This window comes from Daphnia pulicaria, chromosome 7, assembly GCF_021234035.1.
Source record: "Daphnia pulicaria isolate SC F1-1A chromosome 7, SC_F0-13Bv2, whole genome shotgun sequence".
Taxonomy (NCBI): Eukaryota; Metazoa; Arthropoda; class Branchiopoda; order Diplostraca; family Daphniidae; genus Daphnia; species Daphnia pulicaria.
In genome coordinates this window covers 3,709,741-3,735,198 of record NC_060919.1, presented here as the reverse complement: position 1 = coordinate 3,735,198, position 25,458 = coordinate 3,709,741, and the positions used below count along the sequence as shown (strand labels likewise).

The window sequence follows — 25,458 nt, the reverse complement described above, 5'->3', positions numbered from 1 at the left end:
AACTGCTGCGGACCCCTACGCCCCGGAATAACGAGCTAAAAGGTGCGTCAATGACCAACTCAAAATGCTGACAGGCTTCATCCCCCCCCCCCTCCATCTGCTGCAGCTCGACATTTCAGCACGTAGCAGCAGTACAGTCTATACAAGGCTGTCCGGCGACTCCCAGTCAGGTCGTTTTGGACGTCCACAAAAGTCGTAACATTTCGTGTTTGAGGAACACCCACGAGCGCACACATGTCCTTTCTCTGCTCCTCACCACCCAAGAATTGAAGTTGGAATGATTATGTTAACACGTAATAAGAAGAAGACCCACGACATTTTTCCCATCGAGTTAAAACAATTCTGCGGCTTTCGAAAAAACAAACAAAATCAATTTGGAGAAATAATTTTTGGACGAGAAAACTTTTACAAGTTTATTTCATCGATTCACATGACACGTTTGTTATCAATGACCGGCAGGTATTTTAAACAGCAGATAGTTTATCTCTCTTTTCTCAGAAAACGCACTCGTGAACGCATATAAAGACTACCGAGTTCAACAAGGAGATGAGATCCTTGAAAGAAAATGGGATTTTTTTTTGTTTTGTTTTCAACCGTTTTCTCACCTCCACACGATTCAGAAACTGATGAGCTCATACAGACCAAACAATGAAAAGACAATTAATTTGCAAGTGTGATGATACTTTTTTCAAAAGTTAAAAAAAAAAAAAAGGAAGAATAATAAGAAGAATTTTAGTTATTTTTCCAGCAACGAAAGCTCGAGTATTCGCTGCAATAGTTCATTGTCCTCCCTGGAACGCCGCTCTTCTTCCAGCGCTGTCTCCCGGGCTGAGAGAACTAGGGCCTCGGCCAGAAGGTTGGCCTCTTCCTGCGCCTCCGCCGTGATTCCGCCTGACGACGAAGCATCCACAGGGTTCAATCCAAATTCGACCGGAAATCCTAAACTGGCTTCGATAGCTCTACGCGATCGCCAACGTGATACAATATACAGCGGTCTAGCAAGCGTTTTACCCAAATAACTAAAATGGTTAAATATCCGAATGTTTACGTTACCTTTGCAATTCCTCCTCTTCCGGCGACACGCAAAATCCCAGCGAAGATGACGGTCGAGGGGGCAAGGGAGACCTGTTCACCCTAGACATTTGAGGGGTACTGGGGGGTTTCTGTGCCTTTAGCGCCTCCCAAATATCGACCTAAATTGAAGAGCGGGCAAAGAAAATCAATGAATGACATTACAACACGGAAGAGCTTAAAAATCGAGGTGGGGGAAGGGGGGGGGGGGCGAATTCAAACCTCATCACCCTCGGAGCCAACATCTAAAAGACTTTGCTGAATGGCGTATTGCAACAGCTCGTCCTCTTCGTCCATGGAGAACTGTCGGCGGGACGACGAATTAACGGAGGCTCCTCCCACGCCGTAGAGTGTGTAATCACCGGGGGTAACAAAGCAGCTGTCATCCACGACGCAGGAAAGCCTATCGGCTTCCTGGATGACGGAAACCCCATTTATAGCCTCGTCAAGCCCGAAAGTATTACCGAACGTTATGCACGCATTCATCACGTGGAACAGAGGGATTTCTGGAAATATGAAAAGCTCATTAAGTTATGACTGTTAAATTGCTAAAATGGATAAACATTTGTTTTGTTTTTTTGTTTTTTAGGTCACCAATTTTGGTCGGAAAGCCAGCGGGTAACTGCATCTGGATGAAATCTCTGAGTTTGGCAAAGTGCGTGCTTGAAATGGCCATCAAATCAACGATGGGCATAATCTGGTCGACTAGACTTAACGGGAACTCTTCGGCAAGCCATAAAGTTGCCTGTATAGATAGACAAACAATTCCGGGTTGGATTATTTATTTATTTTCTGATGTTTTATGACCGCAATAGATTGATCGCAGTGGATACTACCTTGAATTTTTGGACTTTAGTGGTCATCTCTTTTGGTCGGCCGATATCGCGTTTGCCCAGGTCAACGCTACCATCGAAATATTCTTCCATCGTGACTTTATCCGGATTAGTTCCATCCTACGTTGCAGTGAATGCACAGCACATTGAAAAATGTGGGTTTCAGAATGCAATTGAAATTGTTAAAACCAACCGGTAAAGAAGTTGATTCTTCCAAATGCTGTCCAACAGCCAAAAGTGAATTGAGCAAAAAGCCCGAACCGGCGACTTTCGATTTATCTTCAGGGCTGAGATGTTCCGTCCTTGTTTTCGTGACTAATTCGACGTTACTGGCACTAAAAACTTTACAATCGCGCCCGTTGACCACTTCCGTCTTGTCTGACCGCCAACCCCAAAGTCCGCTCTTATTCCTGCATTATGCAACTTCCGGTCATTCTGGTTTTTTATTGGTGAATAAATGTTTTTAAATAAAAAGGGAAAATGGGGGGTGTGGTTTACCGCTCAAACGAGATTTTCTCAGTGTCGACGTAGGTGTGGACAATAGGTGACGTGACTCGAGCCATGACTGCTGCGTTGGACGGGGTCATCAGATGACGAGTTACCGTATCTTCTTGAAGGGTTCGTAATTCCTCGACGAAGACTTCCTTGGCCTCGTGATCCATTTCCAGAAGAACGGCCTTGTCGACACCTTGACGACGAAATAAATCGACCAAAAAGATGAAATAAAAACTGCACAATTGGCCCAATTCATTATAGGCGAATATAGCGTTATTTAGCGTCAACTACAGGCTGATTCGACAAAAATGTACCATTTCGTAATTTGTAAATATAGCTCCGTTTACCCCACATAAGTTGAGGGGCTTTGCATGCAAATCAAGATTAGAACAAGGGCTTATGAAATGTGAAAGAATAGAATAAATGACTCACCCTCGGACTTGAAGAGGTAGCTTTTACTTCCTCTTTGCCAAGAGCTCTGATCAAACCCAAGCAAAGTTGTGTCTATTCGAACATTTGAGCCCTGCTTGTACACTTTGTATGTGTCACTGGGGCACATCCTTGAGACGAGAGGAACTGCAACAACAAATCGAGAAAGAAATTGATTATAAATGCAAATTTGTACAATTTTTGTATTGTATAATTTTACCCCAACTAGTGAATTCCCATTTCATTTCCATGTAAAAATCAGGGGCCTAAAACAAAAAATAATGTGAAGCACTACAATAGTAGGAAGAACTAGATGATGTAACAAGATTATAAGGGGAAAGTAACCTCTTTTAGTTTTTGAAGTAGTGCAGGTACCCCAAGCATTCTGGTTGTATGCCGTTGGAGATCTCTCTTCTGCAAAACGGCACTGATGATTTGATGATTGCCTGTTGAGACAGCTTCCTGGACAACTAGATTGAAAAACAGAGGTGTTGATGTTAAAACCAAACCACAATCGTGAAATCTGACTGGCGGGCTACCTGTCCAACCCTCTTTGTTCTCGACATTGACATTAGCTCCATTCTCCAAGAGTAAAATTGCACAGTCTAGATTTTCAAGAGTCACAGCCAACATAAGAGGAGTCCGGCCTCGGGGATCGAGCTGTTCCAGGTGTTGAAAGTTGACATTGTCAGGTTGAAGGGAAGTACGTAAAGCGACAATATTTTTGGTCCAGACTAGATAGTGAAGGGGGAACTCTCTGGCGATGTTGGCTTCTTCTCGTTGCATCCTGAACTGATCACAATGAAGTCCATCAACAAACTACCAACATAAAAAGGGAAAACGGGATTGTTGTTTTTCGGTCCGATTTCGAAATGTCAAACTGACTGATCCTCGCGCATGTCTGCTATGGGGTTCGGCAACCAACCATGAAAATTTCTCAATAACCGTCCTCCTGCCTCATCGCAAACCTTAAGGGAAACACCAAAAATACACGACTTTGTGTACGTGGAGTCATAATGCAATAATAACATATTTGTGTAAGCGCCTATATATGCACCAGAATGCATAGGTTCTCGTCCACATGGACTGGAAAGTCTGAAACCTTTGAAGCTAAAATTAATCCCTTGTTTTATCTCACTGAAAATGTCTCGAACCTTCCGAAAGGCACACTCGATCTAGAATCAGTAATATTCTTCGATGAAAATATAGTATTCTATTTATTCCATGATTAAGGAGTCGACCTAATGTACATTGTTCGGTGAAACATACTCTCCTCCGGGTACTGGATCCTTGGAATAAGTCTATGTGCGTGTACAATTGTGTATAAATATCCTGCACAGAAAAGTGATGGGTAGTGGGGAGTCTAATCCCATTGCGAATAGGCGCTCGGCATTATACCAATGTTCAGATATAACCTCTAGCCAGTATGCGAACGAGTCATATGACATTGTGTGTATATAAGCCCATTGTCGATCGGCGGTTAAAAGCGGTTTGGCACCCTACTACCCTCGATTCGTATATAGTAGGACAAATCACTAACGTGATGGCATTAAGTCGGAGAAATCCTATCGAGTTCAAGCATGTTGATGAAACCTTTTATCATTTTTTTATTTTTCTTTGGCAGTTCATTTCCGTAAAAAAATTCAGATATTCCATCGGGAAATTTGCCGAGTTGACGAAAGGGGCAAACAATCGATCCATCGACTTGTTTATTGCAATAAGAGGCACTTTTAGTTTTGAAATAGAACAGAAAGTATTTTATAGTCAAATAATAGGCAATCACTTGTGTTTGAAACGCTAAATTATTTAGAGGATTTCATTCAATCAACAATTTCATTTTACTATTTTCTTAGCATTATTTAGATAGGCAAAAAACATAAATACGCAAAAATAGACGTGCTACTGGAAGAGCGTGACCAGTTGTTTAGTGGCCTTGGCCACGTCGTAAGCGCCTTGAATGATCCGCTGAGTGACGGCTTGATCTGGTGGGCAAGAGGCTACAGTTCCAGCTTCGTGGCACTCGGCCAGCAACCGAAAAGCGCTCGTTGTCAGCTGATTGATGCAAGTTTTCACTTCTTCACTCGACCCCTTTAAAACAAAACAAATACGATAATTCAAAGAAAATCTAAATAACAAATTTGCATAGTTTTATTTTTACCTGAGGGACGATGGTAGCCATGGACTGTACGGCTTCAACAATCCGTTGAGCACAAGGCTCTACTTGATCATGACGTCGATTTTGAACATTGTGAAAGACTTCCTGGATGCGCTTGGTAATAATATTTGTTCGCCGGACTACCTCGTCGGAGGTAGTTGGCACTGGTAAAGAGGTAGCAGAGGCGGCAGAAGCAGCAGCAGCCGGGCTATTCGTGGGAGTCGATCGCTGTGGGGAGCGTGGTCCTTCTCTTGGCTCATACATGCTGTAATGGCGGGCGGCGTGAATTTTAGAACCCCTCAAAGTTACTGGCTCTTCTAGGCTTTTTGAAGACGAGGTGGCTGGACCGTTGAGAGCGACTGGCTGGGCTGCTCCAGCGACCACAGGAACCGGTTGTGTTTTCAACTGGTTATTCTCCTGGACCAGGGTCTGGACCATGTTTTGCAGTTGGGCGATTTGCGTCTGCATGTTGGTGTTGCTGGCTAGTAGTTCCTGCATTCTCACGTTGCTCAAGGATAGCTGCTCTTTGATGCCAATGTATGCCTCCACCGAGACGCCACTCTTTTGTTGATTCAAGTCCTGGAGTCCCTTAATACTGTTGGCCAATTTTTGTTCGGCCAAGATTTGCTGCTGCTCCGCTAATACAAATTCTTCTTCGGAAGCAACACTGTCGTAAAGCGGCTCATCATCTGAGCCGTCGAGTTTCATGTTGGGTTGTATATCTATGCACAAAGTTGATAATTGATTGCCTGCCACTTTTGAACGACAAACTAATATACCTTTGAGGGAGAAAACCATCCCCCCTTGCTGTCTCCTTTTCGCCTCCGATAGTAAATCAATCAACAACGTGGCAAACTCACGGGCGTTAAGTCGGCCAAGTTTCTGGCGGGCCTGATTTCGTGTAGGTGATAGCTCTGCGTTAACAGGCAAAAAGGGAACGCTGTGGCTCCGATCAACCGTCTGCAGAAGAACTGGTCCTTGAAGCGACAGCCAATCTATCATTTGAGAAAGAATTTATTTAAAAACCAAAAGAATCGGTTCATGATTTCCATGAATTTAAAAGAAAACTTACATTGCTCCGTTTCTCTTCGATCGACTTCATCGTAGGCATCCATGGCCATCTCTTCGAACAAATAGTTTGGTAGCTAAAATGGGTATACGATACTGAAGTAAATTTTCATCATTTCAATCATAATGGTGATTAAATCTTACCATTTGGAGTTTACGCTTTGCAGCTTTAGCTACTTCAGAGTTACTGTCAATGGAATCCGCCATTTCGGGAATAAGAAAATGCTGACCAGATGAATGATCTGGCTTTCGTTCGCACAGATAGTAACTGATGCGGTCAGTCAACTCGAACTGACTTTCTACCAGACGATGAGAAATATCCTTGTACCCCGCTTCACTATTATGCCCAAGAAGTTATTGAAATTATTTTAAATTAAAAACAAATTAATAATTCTAATAGAACCTCGAGTGATCGGCAGGAGTCTTGTTAAACGAGTCCAAACCTCCGGGATCGGCGCCATATATTAGGAGTAATTCTACCTGTGATGCTTGGCCAGCACCAGCTGCTACATGCAAGGGGCATGTTCCTTTTTCCTATCAAAATAATAATTTTCATTTCAAAATAACTTTAATGGGTAGGATGAAAGATTACCTGATGGAGGTAATTGGGATCTGCCCCACAAGACAACAATCGCAAGCTGGTTTCCAAATTAGCTGTTCTGACGCTAGAATGGAGTTGCTTTGATACATCTCCATCTTGTAAATCACCGCTGTCCTTATCTTCTTTGTTTCCTCCTCTGAATACAAAACCAAGTAACTGATGTTTGGTTCTAATAAAGTCTGCCTTTGTTGGTCTAGACAAGTTGAAAATTGTGATTTAATAAAAATTTGAAAAAATTTTTATTGTTCTTAGTCATACTTGACAGGATCTTTGGCCTGTGGCTTCTTTCTCACTGACTTGCTGTTAGTGGGATCGAGCAATGAATGCTCCCATATACTATTAGCTCCATTGCTGTGAAGGGCATGAACCATCTAAACAAACAGAAATCTTTAGCAAAGTTTGGTGCTGACTGGAATAGATAACAGGCTTTACAGCTAGTTGGGCAGGAATCCATGTTCCCTTTCGCAATGACTTGACATGGGAGACGTGTCTGCCAAGCGTTCTATGTACACTGCAGCATTCATCACAAATGAGGATCCCTTTATTAATGGAGGCCCAGGTAGGATCTAAAAGTAAACAAACAATAAAAGTGTTAGCAACCTGTTGAATTCAATCAATATCCATCAATAAAGCATATTAACATACCAAATGCTCCGCAATCTGCGCAAGTATCGACAACACTTCTGGCCAGCTTTGCTCTAGACATAATTAAACTATCACAGACAAATAAATTTCACACAGTCTGTCATTTAGGGCGTGTTTTAGTTAAAATCATTCAGCTTTCACAAAAAAAAAACACACACCAACTTTTTTTTGACAATAATCGATTTGAGGTTTCGCCGAGTATCGAGCAGACGTACATATCGATTACTAAGCTCGATGTAAAAATTTGAATGTTTAAAAAATGATTTGATTGAATTACAGCAGAAGACGCAAATTGGCAGCTGCTGTCATTGTTCTTAACATATTTTGTTGCTAATCAAAATTCTCGTCATAACTTCTTTCAGCAGCAAGCGGTAAGCATCTTTAAAAATTTATGTCTACACCTTATTTGTGATACGCAATTTTTAAAAATTAATTACAGTTTATTATTCTAGTTTATTTTGAAATGACTTCTAAAACTATTCCTATCAAGAATCAAGAAAAAGAGTCCCAGAAGTCTCAAATCCCAAGAGCTCTCAGTTTAATTAAAAGGGGTAACAACTAATTATAGTTAGTTCATAATTGTATTAAAGATTAAACAAGACCTATTTTTTTACAGGGATGGCATTTATGAAAAGGAACAGCCCTCTAAGATCAAATCAGTTGAGGAGAACTAGTTCAGATTCTGGGCCCTCAGTTCGACCAAAGAAATGGGCATACCTCGATCACCAGCAATCTAGTGTTCAACTAAGTTCAGAACAAGACACCAGTAAATCTCCCAAACCGAGTAAAACACCCAATAAATTGGCGAAGCCAGTCAGCAACACCAAGAAGCCTATTGCTAGGCAATCACGGCCATCACCCTACTCATATTGTGCCATAAAGGTATTTTTTTAAATCATTTGGTCATATTTCCGTATTATTCATGCACACTGTTATTTCTAATAGCCCCAGCCATCGCGAATTCCTGTTAGAAGATGCATTTCTGTAACACCGATTGGCGAAAGGATTGCCTCACTCGAGTCGGAGGAATCGGAGCTGATGGAAAGGCTCAACACAGTCCGAGAGAAGCTTGAGTATCTTAAAGAATTGAGATTCAACAACATGTTTGTCTATCGCATGAATCATCGCTCGTCGAGCAATCAGAAGATGCCCAAGATTGAAGAATCTGATTTGGAATCTTTGGGCTCACCGTCGTTCGTCTATCTCAGGCCACTCAAACCTCGTCGTCTCCCGATTAAAAACGACCATCAATCTTGAATATTCTAATTTTATTTTCAATTTTTATCAGTGGTACCTTATTTTAGTCGTCGTCTGTTGATTAATTTGCCTATTATGTAATACTCCACAATCGCTTAGAATTTCTCATGCCGAATGTTTTTAAAAATTCCTTTATACGATCGTGAATACATTTTATATCATCGATTTCTATAAGGAGAGAGCTTTGAACTGTGACTAGAAATTCTCCGACAAAGTCGAATATGGCAGCCTACATGTGTATATAACCAACGGTTATTATTAATCGATGTAGAGTTATTCTCATACGCCTAGCCGACTAAATTTCACTTTTCACAATTGACACAAATTTTCCAAATGCCAAGTCCTTGAGATGCCGACGTGAGATTTTCTGCTTCGGTATATTTTGCTTTCAAAACGTCCTAAATATTACATTATTAATTCGCTACACTAGACACACACACAAAATGAGTTGAATTTCTTTCATTCCTATAACGACGACGACGACAACAAAAAATGGTGTCACAAATGATGATATAAAATTATAGCGGAGCGCTACGAGTGTACGACAAAATCAACGAATAACCCCCAAAAAGAAATGAAATAATGCCAACCCGACACCGTTTTAAAAAAACACACTTGGAAAAAAAAACCAGAAAAAACACAGCTCGTCATAAAATCATTCAAATTAATAACGCAGTGGCAAAATGTCGATGTATAGCAAACAAAACACACATGTGGGGCGTGCAGAGGTATAACACAATCACCTGCAGTCGGACGGGATAGACAAAATTCGGGTCTACTTTGATGTGTCTGTTATTCGGAAGCCTAATAAAACAACAATGTCAAAACGGTCACAACCTTGGAATTACCGCGAACAACACATTCATCCAGCCATTCAAAAGTTTTCTAAGTTCAAAAAAAAAATTAGACAACCAAAACATTTTAAAGCGGAGAGCATCGGCAGACGCAACAGGACGGAAAGAGGAACCAGTCCATGAAAATGCCTTTACAATCGTTGTCGGGATCGTAAGCCAAGAGTCGATGCCACTTGTATTTCTGCTCGCAACTGCAGTCGCCGTTGCAACGGCCCGTCCGAGGTTTCCTATTTTTTTTAAATTTTAAAATAATTTGAATTGAAAAACGGACGGAGATTTAAAATTTTTAAAATTTTAATTAAATTAATTTTAATTAATTGAAAACGGACGGACATTTCATATATGAGTTTTGGAAAGTTTCAAAAAACTTACGAGCAAACTTCTTGGTGGACGGCCTGCTCGAAGTGTTGCGTATTAACAATGGCCCGGATTTTACCGGAGCTGTTGGCCGCCCAATAAGGAGTCACCACCTCGACCGTCGACTCGCAAGCATCCGATCTATGTTCCAGAAAATTTCAGACGAGTTAGACAAACAATGTCCTTGGCCTGGAGACCAGCAAATTAAAACAAAAAAAATTACTTGTTATCTTTTTCTTTAGCATTGGCGTTCCGATTGTTCGCCTGGCGCCGGGTCCTGTTTTGGCCATCCGCTTGGAACCCTCCACCAAAGATGCTGCTGCCTTCCACGTCTAAATCTTCGATGAAGAGCTCCGAATCTCGGAAGTGATTGTCGGCCGCCGTGGAGTGTCTGACGGAGCGTCGATTGCCGCCGCCCGAATTGCCGTTGGTGGTCGTCGGCGCCGGCGTTTGAAATTCGCCGTACATCCGCCTAATCAGCGCTTTGTTCTCGTCGATAAACTTTTCAATGGGGTCCCTGCATTTTCATCGAAAATAAATTTGAAAATTCGGTGGACCAAAAAAAAAAAGCGAACAGAGGATGACAGCCAAAGATATAAATCAGAGTTCTCCGCGTGAACCTTGGTTACGCAACACTAAACACGCCTTTTCCATTACACGAATTCAACTCGATTTTTCAATCGATCGAGTCTTTCACACAAAAACAATTTCTTGATTCTTTTGAATTGAATTTTTTTTTCAAGCTATAAACTTGGCTTGGTGAAAAATTAAAACGACAAGGAAATACAATCGAAAAGGGGTTGAAGAATCTATCCCCAAAAAATCAAAAAAGAAACAGGAAAGACCTTGGGAGCCGAAAGAGCTAGCGAAGCTCTAGTCGATTTACAAAGCAATCACGACTTTTGTCTTTTTTCGTTTTCCGTTTTCGCATCGAGCATACAAGAGACACCGCTGTTTTTGTATTATGTATAAATTGAAATGCGCTAAACAAAAGAATCGAGAAAGAAGAGGGAATCCACCGGAGAAATATATAACCAACCGCCAAGGAAATGTGCGCGGAAAATAAAAAAAGAAAAAAGATATTATCAAAACATTATAAAATAGAAATGGTATGCGAGAGAGGGAGAGACGTACACAAGCGCGCGCATGTCCTCAGGGTGGGTGAAAGTTTTTTTTTTTTTTTTCGTTTGCGTGAATAAAGGCAATGTCAGCGACTCTATCTGTATCCGAATAACACCAAAAAACAAACACGTACATTTCGGCTGAGAGAGACTGCGAAAAATCAGCATTTTAAATCATTCAAATCATCAATATAGCGCGCTCGAGCTGCGCTAGGCTGCGCTGCCGCTATCGAACCTTGACACACATGTTTCTACAACATCAGCACCGTGGTATTTCATCAAAGGAAAACCCCAAACACCCAAATAAAAACAAATTTTTAATTTTTACCGCATCTGACATTTTTTAAAAATTTGAAATTGGCGCTTAAAAAAATAAGAATTTTGTTTTGTTATTTTACCCGGGATAGCGATTGCCGGCTGTCGGGCAAAAGAGTTGGTTGAGTCGCTTGATGCACGGCAGTCCGCGGATGATGTCGCCTCGTATCTCCAGGCCCATGGCCATCGACATGGCCGTCCATAGAATCTGTATGCCATGAAAGAGAAATGGTCTATAATAAAAATTCAAACAACAACGGCCGCGCAGCCAACCGAGATATTATAAAATAATAAGAAAAAGGGGCAACAAATCTATAACAAAAGGCAATATACAGTAGTTGGTTACACAAGCCTAACGTCTCAAAATGGCTGGAAAAATATCAAAATTCAGACAAGAAAAGAGCTCAAATGAAAAATGAGGAAGTCTGTCCTTGAATATTAGCTAACCGAAAAAGAGAGGAGAGAATTCAACCTGTACAAATATAAAAATAAAAATAAAAAGTCTATTATGCTATTGATTTGTTTTTTTCTCTCTCTCTCTGAAAACCAAATGCCGACCATTATATTTCCTTGAAAAAAATCAAAAGTGAATCTAAAAAAGATATTTTCATTTTCTTCTTCTTCTTCTTCTTCTGCTTCTTCATCTTTGCATCTATAAAAAGCAGAATGGGAAGGAAAAAGAGAAGGGACCCTGAAGCTACACAGACCAACTCTCCTTTAGTGGAAGAAGAAGCAACACACAAATAACTTAAACAACACGGAGAAGGAAGAAGAAGAAGTAGAAAAAAGGTAAAATTCGTAATAAAAAGAATGACATGATGATATACCAGAAGCCAAGTGATGACGCCGTGTTGCCCAATCATGGCTCAAAAATTGCTCGACCAAACAAAATTTCCCGATTGATTTCGGCGCGCAAATTCAAAATCGACTAAATCAAATGGTGGGTGGGAAAACCGAAATCCTTTTCTCTGTTCTGTGGCTTATCTCTGGTCGTGACCTTTTCCAGCTGAACTACAATACACACACACACACATACACACACGCACACACACATACACACGGCAAACCAAACACACACAGGAGCGCTTCTAGATTCTACTAGCTATATTAATAATAATCTTGCGAGTGCTGTGAGATGATGATGGTGCAGCAGCAGGAGCTGTATAGACCTTGAAGAGGCCACGACGGCACAGACTGTCTCTCACAAGATGCCGACTCTAACTGCCAGAGCTGTCGCCCTTGAAGACTTGAAGAAGGTATAAAGTTAGCTGACTGCTTGCTGAAACTGCTAGCTGGCTGCTGGCTGGCTGGCTGGCTGGCTGCTGGGTAGTATATAGAATCTATATGGCTGTGTGTGTGTGGTGTAGTAGTAGCTCCCGGACTCTCTTCATTCCACCGAGATGCCCAGCACACACACACACAAGCATTTGGTATACCTACGCTTATTGGCCAGCCCCCACCGCCTCTTAACAAATATTTACGTACCTTTCCTTTTTGATTTCTTTTGATTGGTGACCCCATAATAAAATGTGTTATGTAATCCAATAATTTCGCTTAAAAAATGTCGCTCATTTTTTTCTCCCCCCCCCCCTGGCCAGCAGCGGAAATATTTTGATAAAAGGCGATAGATGGCGGACTTACAGGAATTTGGACGAGCGTTCCGTTGCTGAGAGCCGAGACGGTGAACCGTGGCAAGATGGGCCAGTCGCTGTTGTTTTTGCTGGCCATGGGGCCCATATGCTCCGGCTTCCGGTTGGGCAGCATCCAGCTGTTGAGCGGGTGATCTAAATCCATGATCGGAATGGGTTCCAGCATCTGCTGGCTGTTGCTGCTGCTGCTGGATTCGTTGGCTGTCGGTCTGATCCTACGCGAATGGATCGATCTGTCAACACTGCTGCCGGGCGCGTTGGGAGTCACTTGCAAATTCTCCATGCGGGTCTTGATCTCTTCCAGCTGATCCAGCTGCCGCTGCTGCTGGATCGCGCTCTGCTGCGGCTGGTTGAACGTGCCGACCGGAAGCGGAGGCGGAGGACCCAACGCGCTGCTGTGGTTCCAATTCTGGAAGAGCATCCGTAATCCGCTATTAGTTCCGATCGCTGGATTGTCATTGGCGGCCGGCAGAAAGGCCAGAGGATCGTTGAACAAGAGCGCCATGATAAAAACTGAGCGGGCGGGAAATTATTTGAATAGAGATCCGGGTGGCTCGATGAGGGATACTCGACTGATTGGGCTTTTGACTGAACGCCTTTCTTCTATAGCTTCTACCACAACAACATTTTCAAACTCTTTGAGCAATAGCAGCAGCAGCCTGGGCTATATAAGAAAAGAGTGTGAGCGTGAGCATTGAGCGGACCTTGTTTGGCTACTATAGAGCTCCACTCTATAGACTACCGCAACTTGTTTTTTTTCCATCCCGGAACGATTGCGACTCCTCCCACTTGTTTGCCGCTGCTGCCCAGGGTTCCCATGCGCGCACGATCCGCGCTCCCAACCTATTTGGTCTAAAGCGCCATGAACCGCTCACGAAATGAATAAAAAAGGAAAGAAAAGGAATCAAAATCCCGAAAGAGCAATTAGATTCAAATGAAATCCACTTTACTTCTTCGTATACGTACAACATTCCGTATTGTATAAATGTTGGGCTCATTAGCCATTCAGGAGCACACAGTTGCTATATAACAATAAAGGAGCGCAGCTCGCCATTATCTATTAGTCTCTTCCTGCTGCCTCCCGTTTTCGGGTTGTTTTGTTTTGTTTTGTTTGTTTTTTTCCCGTTTGCGTCAGAGTGTCCCGCCATGTCCTTTTATGTGACGTGATTGAATGTCATCTCCATCAGTGTCACAATCAAACCACATCAATCGACCCCCTTTTCGTTTATATTCTAGGCTACATAACAACGCGGGTTCGTTTATTTCATACCGGGAATCCTCCCGCCAAAGAGTTAAAAAAGAATTGAGATAAGTGCTGGAGATTCTATAGATAATTTGGAGATGATTATAAATTGGCGGGGTTTTTGAATCAAACAAATAAAATAATAATCGAGCTACCGGTTTTTAATTCATTTTTAAAATTCAGTCGCATATTCGTTTGGCACTCGAATTAATGGATACTCGATGTTCTAAACACATTTTTGTCATTTTAACTTTTGGTTATTTTTGTTTTGAAAGTTTTTTTGGACGAATAAAGAATGTTGGAAACATTGGACATTAATCAAAGCGCCCGTATAAAGCGTCAGAGTAATCAATTTTCTCGATATAGCTAGCTCCTCTCGATCTCGTCCGTTCATGGCTATAACTTTTTGGCATCGGTGTCAACCGAAGGTTAGTTGTTGCTGTGTTGCTGTTGTCGTTGTTGTTTTTCCAGTCACGCACAACGGTCCCCTCGTCGCTGCTGCGGGCGCAAAAGTGTCACCGTGTTCAGACCGAATCCGATTTTTGCGGTCGCCCAGCTGCTGGGCAGAGACACGCACACAGAGCGAATAGAAGAATAACTAAAACCCACACGACACGATCGCCTCTCTTCTTCTCCTCCTCCTCTAGACGGAATAATCTATAATAATAACGCGCGTGTTATGATCATTTTTCTTGTTGGCGCGTCGGTTGTCCGGACCACACCCAACAACCCCCACGTGTCGGCAATGGCGGGCAACGGCTGCTGGTTGCCAGAGAATAACCAATTGCGACATTAACATTGACCCATTTGAATAACGGTGGGCGTATATCGTGATTTGAGCCAACTCACGCCGAGTTCCGTGCTGCGGAGCTCCTGCTTTGAGAGCATTTTTTGGGGCTGCTGTGTCATTGAAATTGGATAGTTCTATAATTGTGGAAATGGAGGGGGGGGGATTGCATTTAATCCCTTCGCTTTTGATTCGAAATTTTTTAAAAAGGGGAAAAACAGAGCAATAATAATCGGAAGAGATGTCAAGGTTATAGGTAGACACGGAGTTTTTCACGGGCACAGCAGCTATCGCTCAGCTTCACAGTTTTTTGGGCTCCCGCAACTGCCGGCCACACCCCAACTGGTAAGGAAAAAGGAGGAAATAATAACGAAGAAAATGGAAATTCCTTGGCTCCTTGCTGCCCCCCGACATCCAAACTAAAAATTATGGTCAAACCTTTTTCTGTTTTCTATTTGGACTGTGGAAACTTCCTCATTGAATGCCATTAACATTTCAGCAGCGCAAGGGGAAAACCTCGATCTGTATTTTTGTTTCTAGACTACGGTATCATTAGGTTGAACGTTGAATAGAAATTTCCGGAGCTACTATAATGTCCATCCACAACGATCTCATCACGAATTCATTTGTTCAAGGTTGGAAGCCAATCATTCGTGAGCCTAATGGAGAAGAGTGAAATCAAGCAATCATTTTTCGTACATAGGAAATTTAAGTCGAAAGAAAAACAAACAAAAGTTCAACTGCGCAATGGGCTGGGCTACACGATACGAAGGTCGATTTGATGGCCGTTTGCACACATGTCGTTATCTAATCAAAAAAAAAGAAAAGTCTATTCACGGTTTGAAAAACGATATCGATAATAATTGGACTAACAACGTATAGGCTTTATATTATATAGCTGTGTCATGCCGTCCACTTGCCAAACAGTTTTGTCCTTTTCACTTTGATTAGTCATCCGAGTCGCATCGTCCAACATGATGCTGAAGTCGGTCATGATTACTCTTTTCTTGGTTGCCCAGGTAGCGCTGGGCCTACCCAGGCAGACCATCACATTGCGTAAGAATTGAAATTGCCAATTTTTTGGCGCGAATTTTGAATTCAAATTTTTTTTTGAAAAATTTTCATTTAGAACCTTACGCCATCGAGCCGGGATCGCTAACTGTTTCTGGTATATCCGCCGGAGCAGCAATGGCCAGTCAGTTTCATGTAGCGTTCTCCAAGGACGTCAATGGCGTCGGCATCTTTGCAGGAAGTATGAAAGAATGATACATACACAAGTTATATAACTCTGTGACCCTTTTCCACACGGCTAAATAATTGATTAATTCATCCAAAAGTACCGTACGGCTGCGCCAAGAGTACGCTGGCCGGTGCGCTCAATTGCATGAGCTCGCCGTTCCTGACGTCCGTTCCCACGCTGATTTCACGGGCCGACGACTACGCCCAGCAGGGCACCATCGACCCGACGTCGAATTTGGCCGGCGACAAAGTCTACGTCTTCCACGGCACCCGGGACTCGACTGTCAACAACAAAAACGGCGAGCAGATCGTCACCTTCTACGAAAATTACCTGTCGGCCTCCGACATCACCACCGAATTCACCATCGCCGCCGAACATTGCCAGGTATTTCAACTCAATAAATTTAAATTAAAATGAATAATTTAATTGGATGATTTAATCATTTTAATCATTTTATTTAATAATTGTGTCAATTCAAAAATTGAATTCGTATTTTTAAAATTGAAATTAAATTGATTTCACTTGTTGATCATTTTATTAGCCGACTGATAATTTCGGCGAGGTGTGCAACAAGCAGAATTCAGCCAATTACATCAACGATTGCGACTACCGTGGGGCTTATCTGGCGTTGAATCATTTCTACGGCGGAAATCTGGAGCCCGGAACGACGACCACCGCTCCGGACTCGAATTTGTTCCTGTTCGATCAGGCGGAATTCTTCGGCGGAAGACCCGGCAGCTATTCGATGGACTCGACAGGTTACGTCTACATTCCGACGATGTGCCAGGACCCGACCAGATACTGCAAACTCCACGTCGTCCTTCACGGCTGTCTACAGAGCAGGTATGATCTAATCATCCGACGAAATTTAACGAAATAGATAAAGAAGTTACAAATTATGATCGTATGCGCATATTCAAGGACTTCCGTTGAAACAAATCATTTTTTACTTTTTTTTTAAAATAATTTCGATAAAAAAAGCAAAGAGATTGGCGACGTGTTTGTTAAAAACGCCGGTTACCTGGAAGTGGCCGAAGCCAACGGAATTATCCTCCTGTTCCCGCAAGCTGTTGCCACGGCCGTCAGCAATCCAAACAGTTGCTTCGATTGGTGGGGGTGAGTGCTTCATCTCAATTAAATTCAATTAAAACGACCTCATTTATATTATGTAATTTATTATAACATTTGGATTTTGGATTTAATCATTGCAGATATGCCGACAATAATTACGAAGTCCAAAGCGGAGTCCAGATGGACGGCATCTACCAAATGGTCAAGAGGCTGGGCCTCTAAATCTTTTATTTCTAATAATAATATCGAATTGCAATCAAATACACACAAAAGATTAATGTAACAGAAACGTAAAAAATAATTCAATGATACTCGGCGACCTCTGGCCGCCAAAAAAACATTGTCCGGAATGCCATAAAAACGGCCCCACCCACACGCATAAAACTGGAGGACGAATTATAACAGTTGATGTGCATAATAATCATAATCATAATAATAATTTACAATATAGAAAGTGGGGGCAAAAAAAAAAAATCGTGAGCGAACGTCATCTTATATCCAGTAACAGATCCGGTCTAATGCGATTATGTGAAAAGATAAGAGCAGCAGCGTAGCAGCAAAAGCAGCAACCCAAGGGTAAACAAAAAACATGTTTTTCTTCTTTCACGAAAGTAAAACGAAAAAAAATTTCCGTATCGACATCATCTCTCAAAGGGCGTGTATGTATATGAAGTCTCACGAGCCCACCTCCCGTATCGAATCAAGGGCTATCAGATGTAAAAATTGGGATCAATAGGATTGTGTCAAATATAGCCGTTGCGCAACGATATCACGAGTATGTAGTATCACACACCAAAAGGTGCAACTGATTAAATTATTCGTCCCGTGCGTCAGAGTGCGTATATATACGTATATATACGTTCAATCGGGTCGTTTGCACCACCACCATACCACCACACCCGTTGACCGAACTGCGCGCCATTTGTATTTGATTTGATTATCAGATAACCGAATATCGTGAAAGAAAAAGCCCGCCACACCACCTTTGGATTTGACAGGGCTCATTTTGATGTTTTCGATGATTTGGACTTTTATCGATTAAATTTTGTATTTATACGTTCCGAATGGCCCATCGGCCGGATGATTATAACACACCCCGGACCAAATGAGATAAAATCATCAAACCCAATATAGGCTTCTGTCGTGGAATGCTCACGAAAGTTTGGTTTTAAAATTTCCTTTTGCATATAAATAGGACGGGCTCGTGTAGAATCCGGTGACTTATAGAAGAAGAAAACTTAGACGAACGCGGACGTTGATTGAAGAGAGCCTCTGGCGCGTCAGCAGCATATCACTCGTTAAAGGTCTTATTACGCAATCGAGAATGTCGCGACGCCAGCAGCAGGTTTTGTCTGTGACGGCCGGATCAACAAGACTGATGACGATCCTTCTGGTGGCGGCCCTCCTGCTCCCGGCAGCCATTTTGGCCGCCCCGCCGTCCTTGGCCGCCGCCGGCTCCTTAGGTAAATAGTTTGTATAGCCCCTAGGGTTTAAAAAACAAAACAAATAAGATTATATAACTGACAAATGAGTTATTATACTAAATTAGGCAATTATAATATTATATCGGGATCGATTACGACATCGGGAATTAGTTCGGGGGCCGTCATGGCCACCCAATTTCACGTTGTCCATTCGTCAAGTGTCAACGGAGTCGGCATTTTCGCCGGAGGTAATTGATCGAATCAAACTGCAAGTTCCTGATTGTTCTAATTTAAATTAAAAATCCCGCGTGTATAGTTCCTTACGGATGCGCCCTGGGCTTGATTGCCGAGTCGCTCAACTGCATGCTCTACCCCAATTTGATTGTGATGGCCAATCTCTACGGCCGGGTTGCCACCTACGATTTTTACAACAACATCGACACTGTCGACGGACTGGTCAACGACAAGGTCTTTATATTTCACGGCACCGAAGATTCGGTCGTGAATCCAGGTCAATTAAAAGTCAAAATAAATTTCCGTATTATTATGTGAACAAATTTTTTAATCAAAAGGCTCCGGCGATAATGTGGAAACTTTCTACAATAATTACAACTCGTTGGTTTACAAGAAGAATGATATCGCCGCTCAGCATTGCATGGTGAGCAGAAAAGGCTTGATTGGATTACTAATAATCATTTAATTTGATGTCTTTTGGATAACAGCCGACGGACAACTACGGCGGAGCTTGTGACCAGCTCAACTCGGACAGTTACATCAACAACTGCGGCTACAATGGCGCATTCGAGATGAGCAATTACCTGTACGGAGGCGGATTGATCAGACCTTCCGGTATACACATAATAATTCATTTAGGAATTATACATAGTCATTTCATTCAATAATTTGTTGAATTCTTTGAAGGAAATGAGGCCGTTTTGAGCAATCTCCTCGAGTTCGACCAGGCGGAATTTTTCCAGATCTCTGACCCAGCGACGTCCAGTATGGACGACATCGGTTACGTCTACGTGCCGACCCGCTGCGCTAATGGGGTCGCATGCAAATTGCACGTCGCCTTTCACGGCTGCCAGCAGGGAAGGTATAAAAACAAACCATCTCATATGTCAGCTGGAAAAGCAAAAGAAAATGATTTCACTGTCTGTCTGTACTCCCAAAAGGGTGGCGATTGGAAATGTTTACGCCGTCCACGCTGGATATCTCGAAGTGGCCGAATTAAATGATATTGTTATCCTTTTCCCGCAAGCCATCAGCAAAGCCATTTCCAATCCTCAGGGCTGCTGGGATTGGTGGGGGTAAATTCCATTTCAAATTGGCCTTCTATAAACAAATTGAAGGCATGATTGAAACTCACAAATGGTTTTGACGCCGTTTTTATAGATACAACAACAACCTGTACGATACCAATAACGGCAACCAGATTATCGCTGTCAAGCGGATGGTTGACAAGATGACGGGGTTTTCCATCTGAGCGGATAAACGAAACATACTACACTCGCATTTGGACCAACAATCGTGACCTGATAACCACAAATACGTGTACATAATACTTTTTTTTAAATAAAATAATATTAGTGTAGTGAGTATGAACGTTTACATGTATATTATCGATTTGTAAATAGATAATTTACTCTTCAATTCAAATAAAACTGCTATCACAAACTTGAGTGTTTTCAGTTTATGCTTTGCTTTATTTATATTTATCAGCTTTCGGTATACTGTCTCACCACCTAGCGATGCAGGAGCAAACGAACTGTATAGAGAAAACAACCTACTATAACCAGTTCCTATAAAAACTAGTTCTGACAGCGAGGTGTGTAGCTGTGATGGTTAAGTGATTGATCTTCTAAGCGAAATGTTGCGAGTTCGATTCTCGCCAGCGCCTATATGATCTGCGGTTGTCCCAACAAACCTCCTCGGGCTGTTGGGGCCTTAAGTGGCACGGGAGTTACTAATCATGTGACCTATTCCTAGCCAGATTGCAGTAGATGAATCTTCACCTTGATTGTGATGAGGACGGTGCCATATTCCATGATTCTGTCGAGCTCCTAGTGGGCGAGGATGGCGTGAGGAGACCATGGCACCGATATTTTATTTATTACAGCCATTTTACAATAACAGATAACGAAAAACTTGGGATAGTATATAACAGTATGTTTTATCAACCAGATAGGACACCGGGTCGTCACCTTTATCCTCACGTAAAAAAAAAACAAATACGTAGTTGTTGTTTTATTTACGTTAAACATCGTGAGTCATGACGATGCGTTTTTCTTTTTCTTCTTTCAGTAAGGAGCTCCCGAAATCCTGCTAGAGTATAAAAGACGGATCCGACCTGTTTTTCCCGTCAGTGTAATAACACATTTCAAAATTGCAATTGGGCTGATTTTGGTTTACGTATTGTTGATTGCTTTTCTCGTCAAGCTTTCGTTGCGACCCTCCAACTTTCCGCCAGGTAAAATCGATTGCAGTTTCCAACGAAGAGAATAAAATTTTGCGGATGAAATTATTCTCAGATATTTTTGCTAATGAATTTTTTACGTAATTCAACAGGCCCAAGAGGCGTGCCATTTCTTGGCTTTGCTCCTTTTCTGCCCAAAAATGAGCCATTCTTCAGAGCCATGCAGAAGATGGCTAAGACGTACGGGCCTGTGACTGGTTTCTATTTGGGACCCTTTTTGCCTTTCATTTCTGTGGACGGGCATAAGGCTGTCGAAGAAGCTCTGCATAATAACGACCTGAATGGCAGACCGTCGGGTACACTCGTTATGAGTAGAACGTTTGGAAAGAAGTTAGGTAATTGAATATCAGAGCTTGTGAACCTTAATCTGATGTACGCAATTTTATGATGAAATGTTTACAGGTTTAGTGTTTGTCAACGGCGATTTTTGGCAAGAACAGCGGAGATTCACGTTACGCCATTTACGTGAGCTTGAGTTTGGAAAGACATCGATCGAGGATCAGATGATGGACGAGATTAGCGATTTAATTTCTGATATTACCGAAGCTGCTAAATCCGATCCGGATCACGTAGTCGATTTCAAAGCCATTTTCACAGTGTCGGTGTTCAACATTTTATGGGCAATTATTGGAGGCAAACGAGGGGTTGTCAACTCAAAAAAATCCTCGTACACCCTCGGATTTTTTCAAAAAAATCCCAAAAAAATCCCAAAAATCAAAAAATCAAAAAATCCCAAAAATCCCAAAATTCCAAGAATTTTGGTTTAATAAATCGACAAAATTTTACAAGAATCGATTTTTTTCGTTATCGATTCTAATTCCCCTTACTGTGTTAATAATTCCCCTTGGGCTTCTGTCTGTCTCTTGGTCTGTCTGCTGTCAGTGCCATGCTAGGAATTTTTTATGGGAAAAAATGACTTCTATAAATTCTGGTATTTCTAGAGAGGATGACGAAACATGGGAATTGTTAAAAGAAAACAAGGTCATTGTACCTGAAAGTATTCAAAAAATACTTAACGATCTCAATTTTAGTGGAATTCGTGCGTTGGCTAAAGTAAATGAGTCAACTGTCATGATTGAAGAGTACATCCGAGATGTACTTGGTGATCCTGATGTTCTCGAAATTATGAATAAAGAAGAAAAACTACAAATATTTGGATCTATCTTTTCACGGTGCCCGTCCAAGTTCAAACTTTCACCTGGGCACAAAGTTACATTCCAAATTTTGTCAGAGGTTTGCAAAGAAATTGTCCAGCGCTGGACAATTATCTGTAAAGTAAAGCCACGTCAATCAATGGGTGTTCCATCTGGTAAAATAAGACTTTATAGCAATCTGAAAAAATCTGAAAAAATCTGAAAAAATCCCAAAAATCTGAAAAAATGATTTTTGGATTTAAGATCCGTACACCTTCGGATCGAGTTGACAACCCCTCGGAGGCAAACGATATCAGCGGGACGACCCGGCGTTTAAACAACTGTTAGCCAACGTTGATCTATTTCTCCGAGGTGGAAATATTGCACAAGTCGTCATTCCTGTTCCAGCCTTTCTCGTTCGCCTGTTTCCTTCTTTACCAAGTCGCCTTGGTCTTAAAGACGAATTGTTCGTTCCCATTCAACAGTTCATCGAGGTTCTTATTATGAATAGTGCCTTGAAATATTCTCAGTTGATTGTAATTTGTTAACGAATATTAGGAATCGATTGACGAACATGTTTCCACGAGATCGAAAGGCGATGCCGCTCGTGATTTCATCGATGTCTACTTGGACGAAATGGAGAAGCAATTGGAAAAAGATTCTACTTTCACCAGTAAAAATTCGTTTTGTTTTTCCTTGCACTTGGGTTGACTTTTAATTTAATTTTAAATATTGGTGATGAGCAGAAAAGCAGCTAATAGCTGCGATACAGGATCTATTCACTGCAGGCTCCGACACCTCGTCAGGGACGATTGGTAAATTGATTTCATTTTAAATTTTATTTGTGGGTCGACCTTTTTATAATCTACTTTTCATTTAGGTTTTGCGGTTCTTTCTATGATTAATTATCCATCCATTCAACAAAAGATGCGTGAAGAACTAGAAAATGTCTGTGGCGATTCTCTTCCGTCACTGGCACATCGCGCTAGGTGAGGAAAGATTGCGAGTAGTATGTACACTTATGCAATCAATTAACTTTCATCACGTTGCATAGCTTGCCATTTACCGATGCGTTTATTACGGAAGGGATGAGGATGTCTAGCGTAGCTCCATTAGGAGTTCCACATCTTGCCATGAAGGAAACGCAACTTCTAGGATTCAACATACCAAAAGTTCTACCATCTGACATAGAATATTCCAAAATAAGTAATTATTTTACTAATCAATTTAACATTCGAAAAAGGGGAGCATCGTATCGGTCAATATCAATTCTATGCTGCAAGACACCGAAATGTGGAACGACCCAGAAAATTTCCGACCAGAACGTCACCTGGACGCCGACGGAAAACTGTTCAGAAACGAAGCCTTTATTCCTTTCGGCATCGGTAATAATTTTGAGACGCAAACAATTTTACCAACACGAATAATTTTGATGCTTTTCTAATATTCATTTCTATTACAATTAGGGAAACGAATTTGTCTGGGTGAGTCTCTGGCTCGGAACACGGTTTTTCTGTTCACCGCAGCCCTCGCCAAAACGTTTGAATTCAAATCTCTGCCGAACAAACCGCCGCCGACATTGGAACCCACAATCGGATTTGTTTCAGGCCCCCAACCTTTCAAAGCCGTTGTAGTCCCTCTGGTTCACTGAAAAAGAAATTACATCAACTTTAAAATAAGAATTAACAACATTATATACCTACGCTATAGCAGGCAAAAGTAAAGTTATACCGTTATCAACTTAACCCAGAGTCCGCCATTATTCGAACGGAAAATCCCAGACGGTGTTTTGTTTATTATGTATTTGTTTGTGTGAGGCCCTACTAGGAAACTGTAATGTTTGGTAATAGAATAAAAATTAGTTTTTATTTTTGCTTTGTTGGGTAGCCTATGCTTTTTTTCCAGCATACTGTTGTACCACCTAGCGATGCAGGAGAAAACGAACTGTAGAGAAAACCAAATTGCTCTACTTTTTCCCCGCTTCCGCCGAAAATTAACCCAATACAGTTCAGCCAGTGCTTCAGAATAATTGATAAAAATATGAAACAGGCGGGAAAATGGTCGATTGAGAAATAAGCTAGCGTAATAAAAAGACGGAGTTGGAACAAAATTCTAAACAAATCACCCATTATTGTAGTTAAATGAATCAACTCTAATTAAAGTTAAGGACGGCTGTATTTTTCGGCAAGTTCCAAACTCGAATTATGCTGCAGGCCTTTTTTACCTGTGCAAGGGGATGGGATGTCGTTACATTTTCCATCCATAGCCCAGCGGCAGAATTTTTTTCTAGAACCCATTAAAAACCCTTTCTTTTTATCCCACCTTAACCCATTCTTACCCCCCCCCCCCTCTTTAAGATAAATATTATTATACGCGTAAAAAGGATCATCAGGGTGAAATCTGTCTGTATATAAGATAGCTCTGTCTATCGACAGAACATCAGACATCAATCGTCATTCGAAGCCCTTCATTGTCATCGCTGCCGAGTTTCAGTATAAGTATCCAGTCATATCCAGTCATAATTATTTATATTGATTTCTGATTTTTTTTATTCACTGTTTTATATATTTTTCAGATCGTGGATTAATTTACAATGAAACCCAATTCTGAATCATCTCCGACTCAGCCGTCTAGCCTCGCTGAAAAACATCCGCTTTTGGTTCGCCAGCTGGAGAGTGGGCCGCCACCTATCAGCTCAACCCTCTAAAAAGTCCGAATCAGATGCTAGCCAGGCCTCCGCCACTGGTGGCAGCCCATCTCCTCTATTACCCACACTCACCACTGATATTTCCGAAACGCCTAAGCCATAATCTCTCTCAAATCTCTCAAAAACGTCAAAAAAGAAGCCAAATTCGAACGCGTCATTCGAAAAAACACCAAGTAAGTATATTCTTTTAAAACCTAACATCTCCTTCCAACACTAATCTCGTTTCATTTTATAGCCTGGCTGAAGATGAATCCGCGCCGATTGTTGCTTTAATGGCAGGAGCTCAAATGGCTTTGAAGTATTTATTCGCCTCAACGGACTTTGAACATGATACTTTTTTGAGATTTTGATAGAACTGGGTGAGATGGAGAAACACGATAATTTTTCGAAAGTTAAAAAATTCCCATTTACGACGCTATTAATTGCGAATATCAGTCCAAATTTAAGTGGTAGATTTGGACAAACGCTTTCAATGTGCCCTTTTATTTCCTTGGTCTCTATTGTTGCTATTAGGAATGAGGAACGTG

The 25,458-nt window shown here is 41.7% G+C and overlaps 7 protein-coding genes across 9 annotated transcripts; 4 read left to right on the top strand and 3 right to left on the bottom strand.

Moving 5' to 3' along the window:
- Window positions 1-444: 444 nt before the first annotated feature.
- Window positions 445-3,760, bottom strand: LOC124349524 (ankyrin repeat domain-containing protein 13D-like). Of its 3 annotated transcripts, none has more exons than XM_046800206.1 (12): window positions 3,368-3,760; window positions 3,174-3,298; window positions 3,049-3,094; window positions 2,832-2,975; window positions 2,714-2,764; window positions 2,403-2,592; window positions 2,098-2,314; window positions 1,908-2,024; window positions 1,666-1,816; window positions 1,294-1,577; window positions 1,054-1,193; window positions 445-891 (listed from the first exon to the last, which is right to left on the bottom strand). In XM_046800206.1, exons 1-12 carry the CDS (start codon window positions 3,612-3,614, stop codon window positions 780-782), a joined length of 1,824 nt encoding a protein of 607 aa, XP_046656162.1. In that variant the 5' UTR covers window positions 3,615-3,760; the 3' UTR covers window positions 445-779. The 3 variants fall into 3 exon arrangements, with proteins under 3 accessions (XP_046656162.1, XP_046656160.1, XP_046656161.1); XM_046800204.1 differs by having other exon boundaries at window positions 445-959; window positions 3,368-3,755; XM_046800205.1 differs by lacking the exon at window positions 2,714-2,764 and having other exon boundaries at window positions 445-959; window positions 3,368-3,754.
- Window positions 3,761-4,522: 762 nt separating this feature from the next.
- Window positions 4,523-7,477, bottom strand: LOC124349517 (ARF GTPase-activating protein GIT2-like). Its single transcript, XM_046800193.1, has 10 exons — window positions 7,298-7,477; window positions 7,085-7,218; window positions 6,911-7,023; window positions 6,644-6,845; window positions 6,455-6,585; window positions 6,196-6,388; window positions 6,056-6,128; window positions 5,763-5,978; window positions 4,987-5,705; window positions 4,523-4,916 (listed from the first exon to the last, which is right to left on the bottom strand). The coding sequence occupies exons 1-10, from the start codon at window positions 7,356-7,358 to the stop codon at window positions 4,728-4,730; spliced, it is 2,031 nt and encodes a 676-aa protein (XP_046656149.1). The 5' UTR covers window positions 7,359-7,477; the 3' UTR covers window positions 4,523-4,727.
- Window positions 7,478-7,586: 109 nt separating this feature from the next.
- Window positions 7,587-8,674, top strand: LOC124349983. Its single transcript, XM_046800947.1, has 4 exons — window positions 7,587-7,668; window positions 7,750-7,848; window positions 7,914-8,179; window positions 8,243-8,674. Exons 2-4 carry the CDS (start codon window positions 7,761-7,763, stop codon window positions 8,552-8,554), a joined length of 666 nt encoding a protein of 221 aa, XP_046656903.1. The 5' UTR covers window positions 7,587-7,668; window positions 7,750-7,760; the 3' UTR covers window positions 8,555-8,674.
- Window positions 8,675-8,912: 238 nt separating this feature from the next.
- LOC124349755 (protein spaetzle 3-like) lies at window positions 8,913-13,543 on the bottom strand. The gene is made up of 5 exons (XM_046800582.1): window positions 12,843-13,543; window positions 11,285-11,409; window positions 9,989-10,282; window positions 9,781-9,906; window positions 8,913-9,635 (listed from the first exon to the last, which is right to left on the bottom strand). The coding sequence occupies exons 1-5, from the start codon at window positions 13,353-13,355 to the stop codon at window positions 9,476-9,478; spliced, it is 1,218 nt and encodes a 405-aa protein (XP_046656538.1). The 5' UTR covers window positions 13,356-13,543; the 3' UTR covers window positions 8,913-9,475.
- A 2,242-nt stretch (window positions 13,544-15,785) lies between these two features.
- On the top strand, window positions 15,786-17,676 carry LOC124349860 (poly(3-hydroxyalkanoate) depolymerase C-like). Its single transcript, XM_046800775.1, has 6 exons — window positions 15,786-15,936; window positions 16,010-16,132; window positions 16,218-16,504; window positions 16,662-16,963; window positions 17,102-17,236; window positions 17,332-17,676. Exons 1-6 carry the CDS (start codon window positions 15,855-15,857, stop codon window positions 17,411-17,413), a joined length of 1,011 nt encoding a protein of 336 aa, XP_046656731.1. The 5' UTR covers window positions 15,786-15,854; the 3' UTR covers window positions 17,414-17,676.
- Window positions 17,677-18,357: 681 nt separating this feature from the next.
- LOC124349832 lies at window positions 18,358-20,288 on the top strand. The gene is made up of 8 exons (XM_046800720.1): window positions 18,358-18,654; window positions 18,741-18,863; window positions 18,932-19,126; window positions 19,188-19,273; window positions 19,338-19,464; window positions 19,537-19,711; window positions 19,791-19,925; window positions 20,011-20,288. Exons 1-8 carry the CDS (start codon window positions 18,516-18,518, stop codon window positions 20,099-20,101), a joined length of 1,071 nt encoding a protein of 356 aa, XP_046656676.1. The 5' UTR covers window positions 18,358-18,515; the 3' UTR covers window positions 20,102-20,288.
- A 642-nt stretch (window positions 20,289-20,930) lies between these two features.
- LOC124349701 (methyl farnesoate epoxidase-like) lies at window positions 20,931-23,947 on the top strand. The gene is made up of 10 exons (XM_046800496.1): window positions 20,931-21,085; window positions 21,184-21,426; window positions 21,494-21,724; window positions 22,528-22,718; window positions 22,783-22,897; window positions 22,971-23,039; window positions 23,105-23,213; window positions 23,279-23,396; window positions 23,468-23,609; window positions 23,691-23,947. Exons 2-10 carry the CDS (start codon window positions 21,252-21,254, stop codon window positions 23,873-23,875), a joined length of 1,335 nt encoding a protein of 444 aa, XP_046656452.1. The 5' UTR covers window positions 20,931-21,085; window positions 21,184-21,251; the 3' UTR covers window positions 23,876-23,947.
- Window positions 23,948-25,458: the final 1,511 nt, after the last annotated feature.

Excerpts from the sequence above, each read along its gene's own strand:
- LOC124349524 (XM_046800204.1), bottom strand. The coding sequence starts at position 3,614 with ATGCAACGAGAAGAAGCCAACATCGCCAGAGAGTTCCCCCTTCACTAT. Across the intron at positions 2,315-2,402 it reads GAGAAAATCTCGTTTGAGCG|GAATAAGAGCGGACTTTGGG; the intron begins GTAAACCACACC and ends TGCATAATGCAG. Across the intron at positions 960-1,053 it reads GAAGAGGAGGAATTGCAAAG|AGCTATCGAAGCCAGTTTAG; the intron begins GTAACGTAAACA and ends GCGATCGCGTAG.
- LOC124349517 (XM_046800193.1), bottom strand. The coding sequence starts at position 7,358 with ATGTCTAGAGCAAAGCTGGCCAGAAGTGTTGTCGATACTTGCGCAGAT. Across the intron at positions 6,389-6,454 it reads ACTCCTGCCGATCACTCGAG|TGAAGCGGGGTACAAGGATA; the intron begins GTTCTATTAGAA and ends TGGGCATAATAG. Across the intron at positions 6,129-6,195 it reads CAAAGCGTAAACTCCAAATG|CTACCAAACTATTTGTTCGA; the intron begins GTAAGATTTAAT and ends TACCCATTTTAG.
- LOC124349983 (XM_046800947.1), top strand. The coding sequence starts at position 7,761 with ATGACTTCTAAAACTATTCCTATCAAGAATCAAGAAAAAGAGTCCCAG. Across the intron at positions 7,849-7,913 it reads TCTCAGTTTAATTAAAAGGG|GGATGGCATTTATGAAAAGG; the intron begins GTAACAACTAAT and ends ATTTTTTTACAG. Across the intron at positions 8,180-8,242 it reads ACTCATATTGTGCCATAAAG|CCCCAGCCATCGCGAATTCC; the intron begins GTATTTTTTTAA and ends TATTTCTAATAG.
- LOC124349755 (XM_046800582.1), bottom strand. The coding sequence starts at position 13,355 with ATGGCGCTCTTGTTCAACGATCCTCTGGCCTTTCTGCCGGCCGCCAAT. Across the intron at positions 11,410-12,842 it reads GAACGCTCGTCCAAATTCCT|ATTCTATGGACGGCCATGTC; the intron begins GTAAGTCCGCCA and ends CATGGCATACAG. Across the intron at positions 10,283-11,284 it reads GCCGGCAATCGCTATCCCGG|GGACCCCATTGAAAAGTTTA; the intron begins GTAAAATAACAA and ends ATGAAAATGCAG.
- LOC124349860 (XM_046800775.1), top strand. The coding sequence starts at position 15,855 with ATGATGCTGAAGTCGGTCATGATTACTCTTTTCTTGGTTGCCCAGGTA. Across the intron at positions 16,964-17,101 it reads CACGGCTGTCTACAGAGCAG|CAAAGAGATTGGCGACGTGT; the intron begins GTATGATCTAAT and ends CGATAAAAAAAG. Across the intron at positions 17,237-17,331 it reads AGTTGCTTCGATTGGTGGGG|ATATGCCGACAATAATTACG; the intron begins GTGAGTGCTTCA and ends TAATCATTGCAG.
- LOC124349832 (XM_046800720.1), top strand. The coding sequence starts at position 18,516 with ATGTCGCGACGCCAGCAGCAGGTTTTGTCTGTGACGGCCGGATCAACA. Across the intron at positions 18,864-18,931 it reads AGTCGGCATTTTCGCCGGAG|TTCCTTACGGATGCGCCCTG; the intron begins GTAATTGATCGA and ends CCGCGTGTATAG. Across the intron at positions 19,274-19,337 it reads TCGCCGCTCAGCATTGCATG|CCGACGGACAACTACGGCGG; the intron begins GTGAGCAGAAAA and ends TTTGGATAACAG.
- LOC124349701 (XM_046800496.1), top strand. The coding sequence starts at position 21,252 with ATGCAGAAGATGGCTAAGACGTACGGGCCTGTGACTGGTTTCTATTTG. Across the intron at positions 22,898-22,970 it reads AAAAGATTCTACTTTCACCA|AAAAGCAGCTAATAGCTGCG; the intron begins GTAAAAATTCGT and ends GGTGATGAGCAG. Across the intron at positions 23,610-23,690 it reads CTTTATTCCTTTCGGCATCG|GGAAACGAATTTGTCTGGGT; the intron begins GTAATAATTTTG and ends TATTACAATTAG.